Below are 22,921 nucleotides of genomic sequence, written 5' to 3'. Positions count from 1 at the left end.
GGAGTTGAGGAGATCAAAAGAGAGAGAAGGAGCATATCTTGGAACGAGATCCGCAGCTTTGGATACTTCACATAAACAACGTGAGTGTACTTCTTAGGAGGTCTTCACACGCTGACACCTTTTCCTGATCTTGCCTGCGGAATGCTAAGTAGGGATGTCACGGTAGTGGTAGTGTAGGGACAGACTAATGCTTTCTATTCATGAGCCACAGATGAAGTCTGATCTTGACGTGGGGGCAATTATTGCCTGCGTTCTGCTTCTGGAAATTATTTTGTTTATCATTCATCGCATAAAACTAACTTGTAGGTTTGGATTTGTATTAGTTCCCATGTACTTCTACAACCTCGTTATGAGGTGTTTATACATCCAGTTGTTTTTGGCTTTGTAATAAACCCACTAACTTGGAATTTGGAGTCTGTGATTCTTTAGAGTCATGGTTCTTAAAATTGTTAGTTTGCTTTAACAAGTTATTTCTCCCCTCTACACTTCTCAGCAGGTAACAAAGGTCCACCGGCCAAGAGTTCCACTGTAAATTGGTAGGAAGGAACTCAGCCCTAACAAACGTTTTGGTCACCATTCCCAAAGGGACCCCTTCCCATTTGTGAATGGGTTACCACCAACTTGAAGTTGGTAGTAAAATGCGATTGTTTTGCGACCTCATTCATGTTCACAATAGAGTCATGCATACCGTTAGGATTCAGTATATGAAAGGGACGTCCCTAAACACTCCCCTTCCACATGCCGAATCACAAATCCATTTTGTGATTCGGTAACAGGTTACCAAATTGCAAAATAGGTTTTGGTACATGGAAAAAGCCTTATTTGCGTTCACAAACGGGTTGATTCTGCAAATAGTCCTGTTTGCAAACGCAAAATTGCTTGACTCATGTGGCCCAAAATTCCTAGATTATTTAAGGCATTTGCGATAGTACATGCTACAACTGCTAAGCTTATTTTCTTGGTATGCTACATTATTAACTGTTTAATAGTATTTTGCCTCAACACGGGTTTTGGTGCTACAGTGCAGTGTTTTTAAGCATGCTGACTGCTGTAAGGTGGTTAAGGCAGTTATGAGTAAACAATAATGTTCAAGCAATAAATAAACAGATGAATCAGAGTCAGTTGCGCATGCAAATATCGGATGGGACTAGGGTGAGGTGACCAACCGTCCATAAATTTTCCGGAACGTCTGTTATTTTAGTATGATGTCTGTAAGGCGTCTGTAATTTGGGGTCCCCAAATTACGGACACCTTACAGACATCATACTAAAATCAAATTGGGGAATTTAAGGGAGGTATGCTGTTCCCCTGTGAGAGGCCCCATGAGTTTAAAAGTTTCCACTCAGGGCCTCTCGTACTTATCTTTTATTCTGTAGACTGAGGCTGACTGCAGCATCCCCTCCCGGACCTTGCAAAGACTGTGGACTGGCCTATTGTCATTCTGAGACTGCAGACGATTATCACAGATAGAATGACAATGGGCCCTATTATAGTGACAGCATATGGTGTGCCTTCTCCTGCACAAATCTTGATTGCAGAAAGGGCCTGATGTCGCTTTGCAAAGCTGCGCGCATACTGAAAAACTGTGAAGTGCACGATTGTCTCAACCTTATATAAACTTATTTTGACTTGTACTTATTTTGGTTGTCTATTTACTTATATACTAAATATAATAAAATATATGTTTTGTCCCAAATATTTGTCCTGAATTTTGACCTTCTGTCCTGAATTTTTGTCCGGAATTTTGCCCCCTTGTCCTGAATTTATACACTGACCGTCCTGAATTTGCACCCATGCCAGTTGGTCACCCTAGATGGGACGAATAATTGGATAACTTGGGGCCATACAGTATAACATGCACATAAGTGAAAACACAGGACAGACCAGTTTTGCACTACATTGTTGCACTGCGGACTGGAGTAAAAACTGGGGCAAAAGAAGTTTTTCAAAGTTCATATTACAGAAAAGTCAGAACACCAGGACAAATTGGAGATCATGATTTGTGAAACAATTGCTGAACATGTGAAACACAAGGATTTGCCCAGAAATCACTTTATGGGTCCAATGGAGATGTGAACAAAAACAAATCACAGCTCATGAGTAACATTTTTTTGGCCAGATATTTCACATTTGTAAGTGGAGATAATGTATTCTCTCACATTCTTATTATATAAACTAAGCAAATTATTATGAAATTTACATGGTTCAAGTTTTGGCCCATTCCCCTATACACAGGCAGCAAACACGTTGCAAATTGATTTCCTTATTTCTTTTGCCTCAGTGCAAACGTATGTCATAATGTCCTTGATGCCCTATTTAATTGCTCTTTCTCTTATGCCTAAAGCCATTCAGTTAGGTCTTTGACGTTTGTCAATAAACACTGTGTTAGTACAGCCCCATTCCTTTAACTTCCGGAAAAAGGGGGCTTATTTCCAAGAGGCCTGCTGCGCTGCCGGAGCATCACTGTTTTTTTACGCTCCGGTGCCGCAAGCCTCTCAACCATATCTATGAGGCAACGCAAAGCCACCCTGAATGGCTCTGCATGGCATCATAGATATGGAGTAAGGCACTCCGTTGCCTTACTCAGTGCCAAGAAGGTGCTCCATGGGCGTTGGATTGGGTGTTCCCATGCAACACCCATTGATTTTGACGCTGCCCCAGATTAAAAAAATCCCATAAACCTGGTGCAACACCAAACCCTTACTCCTCCACATAGCAGGCGTAACGAGGAGAAATGTTTTCATTTCTCTTCGTTTTTTTCATCTTTCCATATGTGCTACATTCTGCAGCACACATGGAATGAGGAAAACATCTCCATGGATTGTTTTTGTGCAGGCAGGTGCCCCTTCCTGTACAAAACACTCGTGCCAACAAGGCAGACTCCCTTACAACATGGTGCTAGGGTGCCTGCATTGGCACTAGGCACCAAATTGTGCACTGGCGCTGGCTGATACTCGTAAATACGGTGCACTCCTGACCTTTCAAATTGGCATATTGCAGTGCAGAAAAAAGACTTGCGTCGCTGCCCTATGCCAATTTTGTGTAAATAAGTGCCTCGTACACACAAAGCTTCCATGTCAAGGAAAGTATGCACAGAAAAGTATAGATTCGCTCTTCTTAACTCTTTATCTTCTTAGACTGAGAATATTTTGGCAGTCAATATTGTGGAGTCCATCGAGTGTAGGCTGATATAAAAATGTTGATAATGTTGTAGAAGACCTCAGCACCTCTTACCTTCTTCTCTGCCATTGGGTGAAACAGATATGACTGCAGACAGTTTGTTTAGCCCTAACTGTAGATGGGTAAGGACACGTGGACCAATTTCATGAATGCTGTAGTGTAAGGGAAGCATTCTGGAAACACTGTTACTGTACCTGCACATCATCGGTGTTGACAATGGCACCTGTGATGTTCGAAAGCAAGCGAATGAACTCCTCCTCAAACTGACGCACACGATCGGGGATCTCATTGATGACAATCTTGAGTCGCTGGTCCTCCCGCAGGATGTAGATTCCAACAATGGCGGTGTCATTGTGCCCGGCCAGATCCGACGCCATGATGTCCACAACGAAGTATCCCGGACTGTAAGCCGTGAAGAGGTCATAGGTCCGCACGATCCCATCGACACGTCCTGTTTAGAAAAAGAAGGGCAATCTTGTAAGTGACAGGAAATGCTTGTACTGAGGAAGAGTTTTAGGGTCATCAACAGTGAAGTCTCCAGTCTTATCTGATGCCAACCTAGGCCAGCTGAACCTGCCACTTTCAATGTATTGAAAAATGTCTGGGTGCGTCTAAGCATACTGCAAGCATATATATTGTACCGATGGTGTATTATATGACCTGGAGTTACCATCTTACGGGAATCACGTGTGAATGCCTCAGCTGTTAAACTGTAAAACCAGTGCAGTATGAATGACTATATCCCTCGCCCGATACTACAAGGCTAAAGTGCAAGACGGGGGAATGATTGACTCTGAGGAAGACTTTTCTATGATATTTTGAATCCCCTATTCCTAAAACGTTGTATATGCTTGCTTGTCTGGCTTTTTAATGGCAGAATAAAGTATCTTTGATTTGACTTGACTTGAATCCCCTCACCCTAGAGAACATCTGTATTTACTGTACTGTGATCTCAAATGACTTTTGCTTCTTAAGAACAACAAGACCATAATAACACATTTTTGCCACATGAACTAGAAGTGAGGTCCATTAAACATTGTTACACTTATTACCGTATAAGGATCCTGCATGGCCTCGAAAACTAATGTTCAACTCCTCGTTGTCCTTTGTTTGCCCGACAAATGAAAGATACCAACATTTATAACATAGATATTTTGAGTGGACTCAGCGGGACACAGGTGTTTCCTCAGATAAGGAATAATTGTTCTCTTAGAGAATTACAGGATCACTTACACATTTTTATGACCTCAATAATTCTAATAATCTGCAAGATACAATCTCAGTTTCACACATCTGTGCTCATGTGTAGAGCCAAGAAGCTGCACTCACTGTGCTCTTTAAAAACCTTAATGTTATATAATGTGTATCTGATATATCCTTTACATGGTCTCAAGATGCACTCATGCCAAGCAATTTGTGTTCACTTTTCACTGTTAACTTCGCTCTTTGGCACACGGCACACACTTACATTGGGCAAACTAATGAGCAATGCATGATTGTATCAGTATGGCGTGTTCGTGATATTATATAGGGTTTACCAAGTATCAGGACTTCACACATTAGACATCTACCACCTAGCTCTATCACCGTCTGATATTCAGCAATGCATGTTTCTTGTGCAGATACTGCTCAAATGTATATGTGTTTTACACGTGATTTACATCCCTGGGTCATACAGTGCATGTCTACAATGACAGGCATGATTCAGAATTTTTAGGACTCGTAAATACAAATCGAACCTTCAACACTCCACTGGGAGACAGCGTATCCTTACAATGTTCGAAAACATTTAAAAGAGTTTCTTTTTGGGGGTGGGAGAGATGGGTTCTGGAAAACTCACGGGCTCCCTGCAACAACGGATGACGGGAGGAGAGGGCGGTCTGGGGCAATGAAAAACAGATGTGAGAGGAGGGGGTGAACCTCCTGCAGTCCCACTACTTAATGCTCGCTACTGCAGCAAACGCAGCTACTGCAGTTAAAACAATAGAAACTGGTGCCTCGTTCCTGCCTTAGCTTGGATTTCACATGCATTTGTTCCTAGCTCACGCCAGCTTTTGCCAAGAATTGCCAAGATTTCAGGGCACACCTGCTCCCAGACCCCTGCCTCGCCCATCCTGCCTGAAAAAAGTTTAACAAAGGTGACAGGTGCAGCACAGCACTGTTTAAGCTGCCAGTGGTAAACAACAATGCAAAGGCAAGTGTCTAAGAAATGTTTGCGTGTGCCACAGCCATGAAGCAGTGTTTATTCATTGGCCCAGGGAATGCTTTGGCGCGTTTGGGCCTTTGGGTGTGTAGCACTAAAAGGTACTGAGCAAGAGATTTGCCTATCTGCGCCCCATAGTCCTTTATACATGTATTTGATTTTTATGTTTTATGAAACTGTCAATTTGCTTTTGGACGGAAAGGCATTTCCTTTTTCTTTCAGAGAAGAATAGGTGGATTGAACATCAGCATATTCTCAGCCTGTCTACCTGCGCGCCTTAGGCATTTCAGGGTGCAGCATTAGGGAGGAATGTGCGCAGCCTAGAGGGAACATAGCTACTACATTAAGTTGCTGTCATGGGGAAACTCATTGACTACTCTAGGACTTTTCTACAGAAGAAAGGTTAGAACAGACTGCCAACCCCAAAGGCTCTATAACAGACGCTACCAGCTGAAATGGCCGATCTCACAACCACTTGCAGGAAGCACTTATTGTGGCAATCCAGTGCTATGTCAACCTCTGTAAACATAATATAGAAGGCTTTGCAGATCCTTGGCAGTGTCCCACTTATCATCCACTCAGTATCCCCGCCATCCTGCACTTCCCAAAACTGGCTGCAGGAATTCATGATCTCTTGGGAAGCCACAAAATCACAACATTCAAAATGTCCAACTGGTACCTGCATACACAAAAGAATTAATGACCACCAATGCTGACTCTCACTACAACAGGTTTCCAAGAGTGGAGCATGCTAGGAGATGAGAGCAACGACTTCTGCCATAGACAGGTGAAGAACTAAAACAAGACTATTTCACATGGCTGCCACCTTGGACTAATGAGCTTCCTAAAGAGAATTTATGTTTATTTGTAAATAAAAAAAGTACAATTAATAAGGCGACAAGTATATATATTTAAAAAAGCAGATACGCTTGAATTAAATAAGTTTATAAAATGCATGTATACTTGAGTGGAAATTAGATTTGTGGCTAATATGTTGCTGTCTCCTATGCAGGACATCGATGCTCTCAACGTCCGGCATTAGATACTGCAGCAGCATTCTTTGGTGGTGACCGTATATCACAGGAAAGACAGCAATGACTGGAAAAGTGAAACAAGCAGCAACAGGAGGTGGTGGTGAGGGGACAGTACCGCACAGGGAGATTAGGCAGCGTCAAGAAGGAAACAATTTAAAAAAAAAAAAAAAACGGTTGCTGAACACGGATGGCACTGGAGACACAAGCAGGGCTTGTAGTGCATGATCAGGGAAAAAAGATGATGACAAATGGGCAACTGCTTCCAGACTGCTGAACCCACAGGGTGCAAGAAAATGTCTTTGCTCTGGGGTGACGGGCCGCAGAGGAAAAACAGAGGAAAAAGAGTCTCCCAAACATCAGATACGCACTGAAAGTGTTTGACAACTGTACTTGGCCGGTGCTTCTCAGCCTTGAACGGAAGTGAGGTATTGGCTGCAGAACCAGTTAGGAGGCAGCAAAGAAGAGTTACGCTGGAGCGAACCTATGGTAAGCAGCGTGGAGTACTAAAGTAGTTTTATTGATTACAGCACGTTCTGCAGTTAGCGCATGCGCGCTGCCTATTCTCAACCTCAAAAACACACTTGCTGCAGTGGCTTCCAAACCTCCATGGTATATTGGTATATTTATTTTTACTTTTGTTTAGTATAGACTTAATTTGAACATACCATGAGCGCCATAAATCTGCAATCTAGACAATATTTAAAATACATTCAATCAAGATAGGAGAACCTAAACAACCATAGCAATTGTAAACACAGAACAAAACAGATTTTCTATAGCCAAGGCATACTGCAGTCTTCAATGTTCTAAATGCTATGTTCGTAACCAATTATGTTAATAACCATTGTGCCTGACATGCTGATGAGATAGGGGGTAGTTTTATGTTCCCTATCTTGCAGGGCTCAGCATACTTTCATCATTTAATGCTGTGGGTCATATTGCCGCTGGATGTGGCCAACAGCCTAGGTTTCAGCAAGCCTAGCCTTAGGCATTGTGACCAGATTTAAAGTGGTAACAGGAAGTTTGATGTTTCCTGACTGGCAGGGCTCAATGTACTTGCATCGTCTAATGTTGATAAAGGCAGACTATAGTTCATATGTTTGGAATACAAAGAGACAGCATGATGTGGCCAATTGCCCAGGAATTAGTGAGGGTAGCCTGAAACCTAGCGGACAGCCCTAAACTAATACATGGGTTGTCTAATTTTTCCATGCAAGGTGATTGTATGACCCAAGACCAGAATTCTTGGATGAGCAAGGCAGGGAAAGGCTATGCATTCCCAGGGCAGATGCAAGCTGCAAGACAATAGGTGATAGAAGAGTTAATTGGGGGTGGAGGAAGTGCTAAGCTAAGGATATATAAAGCACATGGCTACCCTGCGGGCTTTTTACACAAAACTGAAGGGATGAGGGATTCAGACCCCTCTACTCCGCCCCCTGGCCACAATTTGAACACACAAAAAGGAGTAGAGAGTGATAAAATATCTCCCTCTGTGGTGGCACATGCTCTGTGTTGAAATACTACCCTCACTCACACAATTGTGAGACATGCTTCATCATAGGGCTGCTTCAATACACCCCTGCGAAGACCAACGCCTGGGGTGGAGTAATAGGGTTGGGGAAGAAAAGATACAACATATAAAGACATATAGAAACAGTTTGAATGGGATCACCGAAAGTGGAAGTACAGTTAAAACTAGCTCGGAGGTGTCGCTATGCGTAAATTTTATTCCTGGACCCTCCGGCCAGGATTAAAAACGTGAAGGATGGTGGTGACTGGAAGAGATTATGAACTCCTTACACCCCTCCATACTGCTAATTTGTTGACATGTTTCAGCCGTAGTGATGTGCCCACAGTATAGGGTCATGCCGGCATTTGTCAGGACCTTTCCGATCCCAATACCACGTCATCACCTAGAGTGCGCTTGTACATAAACCAATTGATCCTGCACCGAGGTATCCCCTAAGTAACATTCTCTCGCAATACTATATGGAAGAGAAACAAAAAACAACAAACAAGAGAGGTCACTATTAGTCATTCCCTCTCATAGTTTTGCTTACCACAGTGCATCAATCATTGTCAATCCACCACAACACAGGTATAGTGCCAGGAACAATAGCCTTGATTTAAAGATAACATGACGTTGTTCGAAAATGTGAAACTGATGTAGATTCACCTAATAGAATTGTATGCATAGATCGCTATGCATATATACTTTTTCTCGCATCTCTCACTCATAATCAAAAGGTCACCGAGTTTACATTAGAACATTGCTATAACTGGTGAGAGACAAGGAGAGACCCCCTACAGTAACACTCTGGGGGAGGCAAATCAACAAGGAGAAATATTTAGAGGTTAGATGGTCATGCACCACAAAAACACCTCCAACCAGGATTGGCCCCCACGGGTGTCTAAATATCAATGCTTGTTTAAGTCCATAGTGCCTAAGATCATGGTTCTTAGTGCCCTCTATAGGCGGGTAAGGTAGCGTTTGTCCCACAATCTCCTAGAGTGCACCTATTACCACACTGCTGTCACCTACAAATGCAGAGATATAGGCTCTAGCCTCAGGTATCGTTCCATGTTCGATCATTGAGGGCGTTTATACAGATTCCCTTTAGAATGATTCCAAACTTCGTCCTAAGTCCGGTTCTGCACCAACCCCCCTCTATCCTTACTTCTTCAAGGTGGGTGCTCCTCCCTCTGACCGCTCATCCGCTTTTGCCGTGAAGGTGAGTGGGAGCAGAGAGTTTCCATTCTGAATACCCGATGCGGCCCCCAACTTCCCGTCATGTGGGAGCCGAAGCGCGGTCAGCATCAGTCATGTCAGTGACGTTTGTTTGCAACGTGCTACGTTGCCAGGGCATGAAACTTTATTGTAACGTGGGTGGAGAAAGCACTTTGACTATCTTTTCATAAGTTAAGTATATCGCCAGCAGCCCTCCTATGGTCCCCATATGCTCACACTGCTTGACATTATCATACAATGCTTATGAGGTGCTCATGAATTACTACTGCCAGAAAATGTGATAATTTCTGCTCACTCGTAATGAAAAGTGGAAACAGAGGAGGATGGGATGTTTTTTTCATATATATAACTAAATATATATGTGGGGTGTTCTCTATTAGGGTGTCCTTATCCAGGAAAAGATGTCGGAGCAGATAGACAACAGGGCAGAGGGGCAATGTCATTGATATGGGATTTTGTTATGCCACCAGACTCAGGTGTACACCCCCGTATGTTTAAGCAAAACAGAAAAAGGTTATTTTTTTTTCTTTTCACAGAGTGTCCTGTATCTTATAGTGGTGCGAGTCCACTCCACCAAAAGACAGGTGTATATGTCCAAAGTAAAGCATATTGCAACCCAAGTTAAGCCTAAGTTGATCATCTATCTGGTTAGGGTTTGCCACAGGATGTCATCATTAGGGCCCACAAGGTGACTCTTAAGTCGATAAACCCATTTTTGTTCACTCAGGTGGAGGGCACTCATTTTGTCTCAATCTAGGTTTTTCCACCACTGTCCATGCTAAATCCTCAATTGTATGTTGTTTTTCTAAGTAGTGTACGGTTAGTTTGGTATTTGATTTGAGACACCTGATTGTACTGCGATGTTCCATAATGTGTGTCTTTACTCTCCTGCTGGTCATCCCCACATATCGTTTCTGGCAGGGGCATGTAATGAGGTAGATCACAAAATCAGAATTGCAGTTCGTGTGTGTCCTCTGCTCCCATGGATAGGTCGGACCCACATCTATGGTTTTTGTATTTTCGTAAGATGGCACACATTACATGAGCCACACCTAGAATGTCCTTGGAGCGGTGGGAGTCCACCCATTGTCTCTGACCCCCTCTGTTGTTGTGTGTTTTGTCTGGTGTGTACCAACATGTCTTTAAGATTGGCACTCCTTTTGAAAGAAAAAAGGGGTTTGGCTATGTTCATACCGTTTGAGTTAAGTATGTGCCAATGTTTTAATATCATTTGTTTTATTTGGTGTGAGGTTGTGTTGAAAGTGGTGACACACACTGGTTTTCCTATTGATGGTCTCTCAGTTTTCTCCAATAGGTTTTCTCTGTCGGTGTTGGCTGCTCTTTTTATGGCTTTTGAGATGGTGCACCCGGGGTATCCTCTCTGATTGAGTTTTTCTGTGAGGACGACAGCTTCTTCCTTGAAAGTGGTTCTCTCAGTGCAGTTTTGTCTTACTCAGAAGAACTGGCCCACAGGTAGGTTCGACCCTTAATGATTTGGAGTGAAAGCTATCATATGCTAGCAATGTGTTCTTGTCAGTGGGTTTATGGTAGACCCTGGAGGGGAGTTTTCCCTCCTTCGGTTCGATGACCAGATCTAGAAATGGTAACTCAGTTTTTGCAACCGTAGATGTAGAATGCAAAAGGGGGTTCCTGCTGTTAAGCCAATCAAGGAATTGGGTAACCGAGTGTGCATCTCCCTTCCAGATCACCAGGACATCGTCTATATTACGGCACCAAAGTCTGATGTTATTGGACCAAGGGCTTCCGGTGTCATCAATCATGGTCTTTTCAAACGCTCCCACAAATAGACCGGCTAGACTCGGGGCTTTCCAGCGCTGAGATACAAGGTCCTTTGCACATAGGATCACGCAAGCTGCTCATTCGAAAAGATAGGTTTTAAGAAGTTGCCGAATTTCTTCCTCAGTCATCCTCAATGGTAAAGGCAGCAGATTCCATATCTTTGGTTCCAAATAGGCAAAATATCGCCCTCCGCTACTAGATAACTTTATTTTTGGCACAGTAGGGAGTCTCTGATCTGTGGATCTTAGTGATCTTTTAGGACTGTAAGAGATTAAGAGCCTTTGAATTAGTGGGCAACTTTTTTTATAAATCACTTGGTCGACCAGACAGAGAGATTTAAATTGATTGAGGACTGTCAAAGATGACGAGACAAGATGGTGCATGGGAATCTTCAGGAGAATGTGGCCTGCCGCATTTTGAACAATTTGATGGCGCTTGATCACTAACAGCGGGTTTATCAAATATACTGAATTGCGAGGCAGGAAAGCACTAAGCTTTGGACAATTATTTTTCAAGAGGCCTGCGGAAGTCAACTCAGCACTTTCCTTAGGGCCCTGAGTAGACCAAAGCAGCAGGCCGCAAGTTTCTTGGCTTGGATCTCCATGGTAAGATTATGATTGATCAAGAAACCCTGACTTTATATTTCAGTTTTAGGAGGGGGTAGGTCTCCTAAATAGCTGTCCCATTGTAGTTCATTCCAAAGGGTGGAGTTGTTGCCAACCACCAGCACCTCAGTCTTTTTTTCATTGAGTTTAAGGCTGTTGCTAGACATCCAGTCAGTGACATCTCTGAGACATGTGTTAAGCTGGATGGAAAAAGCTGTTGTGTCAGGTTTTAGGGAGACGGTTATCTGGGTATCATCAACATATGATACCATTGAAAAATCATGCCCCATTATGATGTCTGCCAGTGGTTGGACATAGACATTGAACAGGGTGGAGCTCAAGGAGGAGCCCTGTGGCACCCCATGATCCAGAGCCTTTCTGAGCAGAAACTATCCTCCCAAACCTGAAAGGTTCTATTTTTCAGAAATGAAGATAGCCATTTAAGGGTATTTCTGGCTATGCTTACCTCTTCTAATCTCCTGATGAGAGTCGGTGGTAGACCGTATCAAATGCAGCACTTCAATCAAGAAATATAACCGCTGCTGAACCATTAGTATCTAGAATTGCTTTCAGTTAATCTGTGATGGCTAGTAAAGCTGCCTCAGTTCTATTGCCTGCTCGAAAACCGGTTTGAGTGTAGTGGAGAATTCCTTGATTTTACAAAAATGAAGACAGATTTTTATTAACAAATTTTTCACAAGTTTACTGATAACTGGAAGCAGGGAAATTGGTCTGTAGTTTTCTGGGGTTGATAGTTTTTTTTAAAAGTGACTTTAGCATGGCATGCTTCCATGCTTGCAGCATTTCACCTCTATCAAAAGATCGATCAATTATATTCGTCAGGACCAGACAGATTGCCTTTCCACATTTCAGAAAAATGTTGGGGGGTGCCGAGTCCAGAGGGGACCCTTATTTAATTGATGCCAGTAAACTTTTGATATCTCCTGTATCAATCTTTGGGAAAGAAGTTAAATGCATCTTCACTTTCTCCATCTGGGTAGGTGGGTTATCATTAGGAATTTGAGATGCTGTACCTTGCAGAATTGCACACATTTTATTAACTTTGTCAAATAAAAAATCTCCAAGAATGAAATGGCAAACATATTTCATCTAACTTCCGATGGTCTTGGGCCTGCTGATGAAATAGGAGGCTTCATGGGTGGCTTTGAAATTTTAAAGAGTTCTTTAGCTGAATTGGCAGAATTTTCTTTCCTATTATTTATAAAATATATTCTGGCTCCCCTAATAGCATAATAGCATTTTATTACCTTGTGCTTATAAACATTTTTACTGGCTGTATCATGGTGCTTCGTCCAGATTCTTTCCTTTAGATTATTTTTTTAGCAATAGTAGATCACTAGTGACCAATGGCCGCACTTGCCTACAATTATTTTTCTGAATTCTTTTAAGAATAATTTTATCCAAAGAATTTTAAATCCAGTCTTTAATATACATTGCATTTGATCCATGTCACCTTCTAACATGGGAACAGAACTGGAAAGTAGGCCACCCCAGTTGACCTCATCTAGTTTGCCCTATCTTCGACACAGTCTCAGGAGTTGTGCGGGAGTAAACTTACCTCTACTTTTATCGAGGTGAAAAGGGATCAAATGCTAATCCAACCAACACAAAGGGAGTGGGATACTTGCCCTTAACTCAGGAATATTTGAGAAAATAGGGCTGAGGAGGTTCTCTTTTTAGTGAGTAATATGCAGAAGTCTCTGCGTAAGCTGAATGGCCTCTAAGTCTAGAGTTAAATTGTTGGCATTTAGTATTCTCAAAATGGAGATTGAGGTCTTCCGGTTGTTGTTTTTAGGGATTTCACTCTTTAAACTTTTAGAGACAGGCAAAGTCCTTCTTTTGCTGAAGCCCAAAGTGTGCAGCAGGTGCAATACTTATGAGTGTAATCCTTTTGGTGCAGGCCAGGATTTCAGCAGGGCATTCTTTCTTCTTCTTGTATTTTTCAGGAACGGATCTCCATTGCTGGGCAGCCCACCCATATTTATCTAGGTGTCTAGGCTCGCAATAGGGGCACCCCTCGCCAATGGGTTGCAGGGTGCCACCCTCTGCGATGCCCACTTCCCCTGAAGTGTGGCATTGTCTTGCCCCAGAAAGCACCGTTAAACAAAAATAAACATGGAGAAAATCTCCCCTGGAGCTTCAGCTCTGGCTAAACCCACCCACAGGTATGACTAACTTTCCCCTACACACCCCTTCCAGTCCCTTTCCTAATTCAATGGCAGGGGCTTTCATCTGGCTGTTGCTGCAAGAAGTGGGGGTGGGCTCGTTCCTGTCCTCACTTTCTTTTTCCCTTTGAAGGCCAGTTTGGCTACCCAGCTCCTTCCTGTCCTGACATCAGAAGTCAGCAGATCTCCTCCCACCAGATGTCTCCTTCAGCTCAGCTCAGGCCACTTCACACTTAATCAGGAGTGATTGACTCAGCCTGTCAAAAGCTGGCCAATCAGGGGAAACTGCTACAGGGCTGAATTAAGGCACATCAGGAAAGCAAGGTCTGTAGCTTCTTTTCTTCCTTAGTTATAACAAATCCAACCTTGGCAAGTTGCTGGATGTATTGTAACTAATAATTTGACACTTTGAAATATTATTTTAGCTAACTCAAGTCAAAAGTTAGACTTTATCATAGTTAAGTAAAGTCTTTACATGTTAGCCTATGGAGCTAATGCACCACAATGTGGAAACATGAAATTGGCGTTTTTTCACTCACCAGGGCATATAAAACATATTTTATAATACCCCTGCTCATAATTAAAAGGCCCCCATGTCCTTGTGGCACCTAGGGCAGACCTTAAGACCCTAGGGAATTTATATGTAAAAATAAGGTAGTTTAAGGCTTTGGAAGTACCTTTATTTCTAAAGTTCAAATTTGGACAAAGGTTTTTTTTAAAAGCAGCCTGCGATGCAGGGCTGACTTCTAAAATGATAGCAGGCAACACATCAGTGCACACTTAAGTGCTTTAAATCTACTGGGCCTTTAAACCTACATGCCCTACCATGTGCTAGGGACTTACAGGTAGATTGTCAGCACTAACTGTAATTCTACCTAATTACCCTGTATCTTTTACACAGAGCACAGGCCCTGGGTCTGGTTAGCAGAGCCCAGGGAACATTTGGAGTCTGAACACCGGCATTTAGTAGCCAAATGGGCGCAAAAAGTGGAGAGACACTGCACTCACAGTTCAGAGAAGAGCTGGGTTAAGACTGAACAAACTGAGAACTACAAAATCAATGCCATGCTTCTGATCTACCTGAAATATTAGAAGCGAGTTAAGTCTCCTATTCACCACATTGTCTCTTTTTAACTCTGAAGTTGTTCTGGGAGACACTTCTAGAATGCCAGGAGGATGCCTCCTTATGTAAACTAGAAAACACAAGAGACTCTGGGATCAAATAAAAGTATTGGCCTTGCATGGAGCGGTGAAGACTGTAGGGAAGAAAGAGGGAAGCCAATTCGCTCTTACAATGTCAGGGAACCAACCTACCAAGCACTTTGTCTCTCTTACTCACATGTACATAGTGCCAGTCAAGGTGGGTCTGAGCCTTGACTCGATGAAGCTTGCCCGACTGGTGCTTGAATTCCTTACATAGCCTTTGAGAGGGGCTTTTTTGAGAGGGGTGTGGGGAGTGACTGCCTGTTCAACATTTTGTCTTCCTGCAGACTAGAAGCAGTAGGTGGAATCTAGGCCTTTTGAAGTTTGTTTAGTTTCTGCTCAAGTTGCAAGTTTTATTTGCTCTTCCATTTCCTTCCTAGTTCATGGGGTGAATTTATTCAGCAGCAGGCAGTGTCCGTGCCTTTAAATAAATAAATACATTAAGAAAAATAAAATGGCGCATGGCGACTTCTGATTTCAACAGTTCCTATTCTGCTTTTTGTAATCCTTTCATTCTTCCGGCAGTATCTTTACCTTTGGCATGTTCCTGAATGGATTACTGGGTCTTCTATGATTACCCCCTTTTTTGGTGTATGGGCAAACAGCATCTCGCTGTCCATGTGGCTAAGCATGTTAGTCCTTATTATAATAATAATTTAGATGCCTTTCTCTCATAAATCCTCACCCGTCACACCAGCAATCCTGCACAATAAGTTGATAAACACACCTTAGTGGTTATCAGATACAGCAAGAAAGCTCTTCCTATGTAGGCTTAAAACAAAAGCAACACCTTTTTCCAACCACACACCCTACACACTGTGTAGCTTGCTCTCCGTGCTGCTAAGTGCTTCAGAGCCCCACATAAGGGTAGTAAGCTCTGTTACAAAGGCTACCAAAGAGTACAATACAAAGCACACTGGTTTAGTTACACTTATTAAGAGACAAATACCCTCTCGTGTGTAAGCCTGTCCTATGTGCTCTTAACGTTCTGTTGTACTATGTGGATGGTGTATATTTTACATGTGCCGCATTCAATTAATGCTATTTATTGTGTTTGTTCATGAAAGCAGATGTGTGCTGTAATCTGTGGTTATTGATTTGCCTTTTTAGGTCTCGGACTAGGCAGCGCATGCGCTGTCTCATTGAGAGATGCTGTATACACTATAGTGGGGGAAGCTCCACCCACTTTCCGCCCATCTTTTTTATTGGCTTTATTCATCAAATCTGCATTGGGATTGGTGTTTGGCTTCTTAGTCCCGCCTCCTGACGCCTATGGCGTCATTTTGCTCCTTCCGAGGCTATCAGCCCCTTTACTCGAACAGTATTTGCTACCCCCCCCCCGCAGTTCGCAGTTTTTTCGCCCCCCCACCCCTCCCACTTCTGTTCGTGCTTTTTTAAATGTGGCAGCTGCCTTTTGTGATGCAATACGTCTCGCGTAAATGCGAGTCCTATTGCATTGCAAATGCTTGTTTAAAAATAGTGCGCGGTCACTAGCATGCCCACCTCGCGAAACGAAGTCGCAAAGACCGGAAGTCAGGCGTCTCTCACTTAAGTGTGGGCGGGGCTCCCGTGCACCGAGGAGAGTTCCACACACCGGCCAGAGGAACACTGTGCATCCCCAATTGCTCCAACGCCAAAGAGGGGGATCGGAGCCTCGCAGGCTTCCAGAAAAAAGAGCAGGGCTCCATGCTGCTGATCGCCTCAAAACAGCCTGGTAAGTAGGGCAGTTCGGTGCACATTGTTGGTGCAGAGTGGAGTGCACCGGGAGGAGCTAGTGAAGAGGGCTCCCTAAGGCACTGTTAGTGCCAGTGCTTGTTTTTTATCGGACTTTAGTGTTCTCTCTCCTTATGTAAGCCGTTTCGGGATTTTTGTGGGCTGGGCTTGTTTTGTATTTTCTTTTGGTAGGGTGTGCGCTTGTTTTGGTATGCGAGAGTGCGCTCCGTCTGGTCGCTGGTCTTGTAGCACAGAGCTTCTCTCAGACGAGTTCCACCTGCAGCGCCGCTCGTTATAACATCGTCAGAGATGACAGGTGAAGCTCCACAGCAAGGTCCTGTCACTTATAGTCTTTTTCTGTAAGTTAAAAAGTGAATCCCCGCTCACTTCACCCCCCTGAAGCTTATCACAATGCAAAATGGAACCACAATCCTTTGCAAACCGCAGCCCGAGGAATTACCGAACCCCATGTCTCTCCAGTGTTTACTAGTCCCTCATTAAGGCACACACATCTCCCCCCATCTCCTTGCATCTAGCCACTCTCCACTACATGGTGTAGTAGTTCATTTACCCCGTCGCTGACGTACCTAAAGAACAAGTTACTTATCTTCGGTAACGCTTTTTCTGGTGGATACAGTATCTGCCTGTTGATTCCTCACCTTGGGAATATCCCCTGCGCCAGCAACATTCGGAAACTTTTGTAGCAGTCCACGCCGATGAGGTCGAAGACGACGTCACAGAGACACGGCTCAGCTCGCGACTCTGCTGACGTCACCGGCTCCATAAGAAGACCTCGTTGGCGTGATGACGTCAGTTCCGCCCTTTTTTTCCGTGCCTTCGATGGACTGACAGCAATATATACACAGTATACACAGTACATAATATACAAGCAACACACACAATGTGGAGAATAAATAGAAAGGCGAAAGAAATAACACACTGCCTTTGATAATAACAAATACATTTTGAAACACCATCATATACTGAAGGTATACAAGGGTGGACAACGGGGAGGCGGGTGGGTCAGTGAGGAATCCACAGGCAGAGACTGTATTCACCAGAAAAAGCGTTACCGAAGGTAAGTAACTTGTTCTTCTGATGGATACATCTGCCAGTGGATTCCTCACCTTGTGAATAGATTCCCACCGCAGTCCCACTCCCGGAGGAAGGTGTCCACCCTTCTATACCAGACAGTCCTGAAGGACGGAACAAGCAAAATGTCCGTCCCTCCTCACCTCAGTGTCTAAGCAATAATGTTTTGCGAAAGTGTGGAGGGCGGCCCAAGTTGCAGCCCTACAAATGTCCTCCACAGGAACACCCCTAGACAAAGCAGAAGTGGAAGACTTAGCTCTAGTGGAATGGGCCCTTAAACCCTCTGGAGGTTCCTTACCAGCCAAAGAATAGCATATCTTGATGCACAAGACAATCCATCTGGAAAGGGTGCACTTGTGCACCGCTCTGCCTTTCCTGCAGCCAACAAAGCCCACGAAGAGCTGGTCATCAACTCTTAAGTCTTTTGTCCTGTCCAGGTAGAAGCTCACCGCCCTCTTAGGGTCCAAGCGGTGAAGTCTCTCCTCCTCCTTGGAAGGGTGAGGGGGAGGATTGAAGGTAGGAAGAGTAATGGATTGCCCCAGATGGAAGGGAGTGGCCACCTTAGGCAGAAATGCAGCCCTGGTCCTGAGTACCATTCTTTCAGCATGAATGGTCAAGAACGGGGGTTTTGAACTTAGAGCCTGAAGCTCACTTACCCTCCTTGCCGAGGTGATTGCAATGAGAAAAACCGTCTTAAAAGACAACAATCTCAAAGGACACTTGTGTAAGGGCTCGAAGGGAGAACCCATAAGATAAGTCAAGAGAAGGTTAAAGTCCCATTGAGGCACAATAAAGGGAGTAGGAGGAAACCTGTTTGTAAGGCCCTTTAGAAATCGTAGAACAATAGGTGATTTGAACAATGACGTCTGATTCGGCAAGCAAAGGAAAGCCGACAAAGCTGATACATATCCCTTAACAGTAGCCACAGCAAATCCTTGCTGAGCAAGAGAAAGGGCAAACTGCAGAATGTCAGATAAACAAGCCCTCAAAGGATCAACTGACTTCTCTCCACACCAGATTACAAATTTAGACAACCGATAGGAATAGATAGATTTGGTGGAATGACGTCTGGCAGACAAAATTACATCTACCACATCAGGCGGGAGAGAAAAAGAATTCAGGTTGCCCCGTTCAATCTCCAGGCATGAAGGTGTAAGCTCTGGAGGTGGGGGTGTAGAACCTGCCCCTCCGATTGCGAGAGGAGGTCTGCCCTCAGAGGGAGATGGAGCGGAGGGCACGAGGAGAGGTGGAGAAGATCTGTGTACCACACCCTTCTTGGCCAATCCGGGGCGATCAAAATGACTTGGGCCCGGTCTTGGCGAATCTTCCTCAGAACCCGAGGAATCAAGGGTATGGGAGGAAACGCGTAAAGGAGTCGTGAGCCGCAACTCAACTGAAACGCGTCCCCCAACGTTCCCTGCATCGGATACTGGAGCCTGCAGAATGACGGGCAGTGAGCGTTCTCGCGGGTGGCGAATAGGTCAATCCGAGGAGTCCCCCATGTCCGAAAAATGTGACGAACCACCTCTGGATGGAGCCACCACTCGTGGTCGGCGGAGAACTGCCGACTGAGACTATCCGCACGTACGTTCAGCACCCCGGCCAGATGATTTGCCATCAGACAAATCTGATGGTCCTGAGCCCAGAACCATAGACGCAGAGCCTCCCTGCAGAGACAACACGACCCCACTCCTCCCTGCTTGTTGACATACCACATCGCGGTAGTTTTGTCCGTCAGGACTTGAACAGACTGACCGCGAAGGGAAGGGAGGAAGGCCTTGAGTGCCAAACGAATCGCCCGCAATTCCAGAAGGTTGATGTGAAGCAACCTTACCTCTGGAGACCAAAGTCCTTTGATCACCAGATCCCCCAGATGCGCACCCCACCCTAAAGTGGATGCATCCGTTATCACTGTGGCCACCGATGGAGGTAGATGGAAGGGCTTTCCTTGGGACAGATTGCCCTCCACGCTCCACCAAGACAGATCCGCCGCAGCTTCTCCGGAGATCCTCACAGACTCCCTGAGATGTCCTTTATGCTGATACAACTGCCTGCGGAGGCACCACTGGAGCGCCCTTATGTGCCAGCGTGCATGGTTGACCAACAGAATGCAGGAAGCAAACAGACCGAGCAGGCGAAGGACCTTCAGGACTGGAACGACCGCTCCATTGCAAAATAAAGGAATCATTTCCTGTATCTCGAGAATCCTTTGAGGAGGAGGGAATGCTCGACACACAGTAGTGTCCAGTACCGCACCTATGAACAGGTTGCGCTGAGAGGGCACCAGGTGAGATTTGGGCACGTTTATCGAGAAGCCCAATTTGAACAACAGCTGAGTTGTATCCTGCAGATGATGTAGCACCTTCTCTAGCGACTCCGCTTTGATCAGCCAGTCGTCCAGATAGGGGAAAATGGAAATCCCCGACCTTCTGAGATGGGCTGCCACCACTGCCATCACCTTCGTGAAGACTCGGGGTGCAGTAGTAAGACCAAACGGAAGGACCGCAAACTGATAATGTTGCGATCCTACCGTAAACCGGAGATACTTCCTGTGCGACTTCAGGATGGGGATGTGGAAATACGCATCCTGCAAGTCGATCTACACCATCCAGTCCTCCTGATTCAGCGCTTGAAGAACCTGCGCAAGGCTGAGCATCTTGAACTTCTCCTGCTTCAGATAAAAATTCAAGATCCTGAGGTCCAATATCAGACGCAATCTGCCGTCCTTCTTCGGAATCAGGAAATACCGAGAGTAGCATCCCTGACACCTCTCCTGCTCTGGAACCACCTGTATCGCACCTTTCTGTAGTAACTTCAGGACTTCCTCCTGTAGCAGAAGACGGTGGTTCTCTGAGCAAGCCCCTTGACAAGGAGGGTAATTTGGAGGGAATTCCCGAAAGGGAAGGGCGTACCCATTTTCTACAAGATCCAGAACCCAAAGACCTGTAGTAACAGATTCCCAATCTTGTAGAAAATGGGTAAGCCAGCCCCCCACAGGACCAGCATGATCCAGAATGGCGGATCTAGGGCTGCTTTGCGGTGGTGGGAGGGGCTGAGAAAGAGGAAGAAGAGGAGGAGGAGAGCTGACGGCCACGTGTGCGACCCCTGATCCTGCCTCTGTATCCCTTATACAGAGAGCTCTGCTGTTGTTGCTGCTGTTGCTGCTGGGTCTGCCTGTAGGAACGAAAGGTTGCCCTTCCGAAACCCCTATATCTTTTAAACAACCCTCTAGACTGGGATTGAAGGCCCAAAGACTTAGCCGTATCCTTGCTTTCTTTAAAACGTTCAAGAGCAGCATCAGCCTTTTTACCAAAAAGTCCAGAGCCATCAAATGGCAAGTCCAGCAACGTTGACTGCACATCAGTGGAAATCTCTGAAGACTTAAGCCACGCACCCCTCCTAGTGGCAACAGAAGACCCCATGACTCTTGCCACTGAATCCGCCGTGTCCAGACCACCCTGTATCACCTGGCGTGCTGCTGCCTGGGCATCAAAACCTCATTAAAGCCAACTCTATCCTCCTCAGATAGCTTTGGAGCCAGTTTCTTTGCAGAATCCATGAGCGCATGAATATACGTCCCAAAAGGCAAGTGGCATTTGTAGATTTAAGGGCCATACTGGCCGATGAAAAGACCTTCTTGGCCGACTGATCTATTTTTTTAGCCTCCCTGTCACTCTGGACCTGAGGAAACGCACCCTTAGATTTCCCTGAACAAGCAGCCTGAATCACCAGGCTCTCAGGCGAGGGATGTGAAGTTAAAAATTCTGAGTCCCCTGGAGCTCCCTATACCTTCTGGCAACTGTCTTGGAAACTGCGGGAGCAGAAAAAGGCTTACGCCACACCTCCATCACAGGATCTATAATAGCCTCATTAAAAGGCAACAATGGCTCTGAAACCATAGTAGGAGAATGCAGTACCTCTGTTAGAATGTTTGATTTAAATTCAGTTGTAGGCAACTGCAGATCCAACAGCTCAGCTGCCTTCCTTATGACTGCATGATATGGAGCCACATCCTTTGATGGTTCATCAGAAGGTGGAGTAATCTCCCACTCAGGAGATAAATCCAAGCCACTGGCCTCCTTAAGTTCTTCAAAAACTTCATCCGACTCTACAAGCTCTCTGTAAGGATTTGATGATGATGATGTTTTAGAATGCAGGTCAGTCATCAGTGACATATGTGGGATCTGGAATGTTGGGGAATCAGAAGTTGGACTGTGCCTGCTGGGGATGCTGTTTAAACTCAACTTGGAGTTATTAAACTTGAACTTGGATCTACTTCATGAGAATATCGACTATCTTTACATTGGCGACGAGTTAGGAAGGGTACTAGAAGACGATAATCGACTCTCAACTGTGCAGGGAACAGTGTCTGCATCCTCACCCTGGAAAACGTTCATAACGAGCAAGAAAAGAAAAACAAGCTCAAGCGGAACTGAAGTGAAGGAAAACGGAGGTAAATCAAAAGAAACGGAGGCAAGTGAAACCTTATGCTATTTTTGAGGCATTTTATTGACATTTAACAAGTCTTAGTGGCTATTTATTTACGAACTGAAACGGACTAGCGCGTGCTCGTCATATCTGTCAGCGCATGCATTGTTAACGCGTGAGTGCCACCGTGTGGAATATCAGGGCAGCGCATGTTCTTAAGCGCGAGAGTATTCCAAGCACGAGAGGATCAATGCATTCCAACTGAAGTCACTGAGCACAGCGCGAGGGTGATTGCCAGCACGAGATTGCTCAACACGTTCCCAGCATTCCAAGTGAAGTCATAGAGCACAGCACAAGAGTGATTGCTAGCGCGAGAATTCTGCTGAAATAGACAGAGCATTGTCAGCACATCCTCTATGGCGCGCATAGTTAAATGATTGCCAGCAGCTTCGTGACAATTCATTGTACTGCATATTAAATTACAAATATTTTTAAATAACTTTACTACGATTCCTGCATTGCCTCCTGCCTCCTAAATGCCAATAAATCCTTCCAGAACTGAATATATAAGGCGCATATCGATTTACACAAAGTGACCAAAGGATCAAGAACAATTTAAAACACGTTTGCCATAAAATATTGATCATGGGTGATCAAACAATGGCCTCTCCTCCTCCTTTTTTATCATCTCCTGGTGACCCACCTGTACCCTGGAAGCAGTGGAAAAA

General features: G+C 44.7%; 1 protein-coding gene across 2 annotated transcripts in view; it reads right to left on the bottom strand.

Annotated features, from left to right (window-relative positions):
• Positions 1-22,921, bottom strand: part of CDH23 (cadherin related 23) — a 1,199,511-nt gene that overhangs the window by 184,983 nt on the left and 991,607 nt on the right. For both annotated transcript variants that reach the window (XM_085603466.1, XM_085603467.1), the window contains exon 36: positions 3,375-3,631. In XM_085603466.1, the coding sequence (XP_085459592.1) occupies positions 3,375-3,631 (257 nt within the window). The remainder of the gene's footprint in view (positions 1-3,374; positions 3,632-22,921) is intronic.

Source organism: Triturus cristatus, chromosome 1_2, assembly GCF_964204655.1.
Source record: "Triturus cristatus chromosome 1_2, aTriCri1.1, whole genome shotgun sequence".
Taxonomy (NCBI): Eukaryota; Metazoa; Chordata; class Amphibia; order Caudata; family Salamandridae; genus Triturus; species Triturus cristatus.
This window is presented reverse-complemented; position numbering and strand designations above follow the sequence as displayed.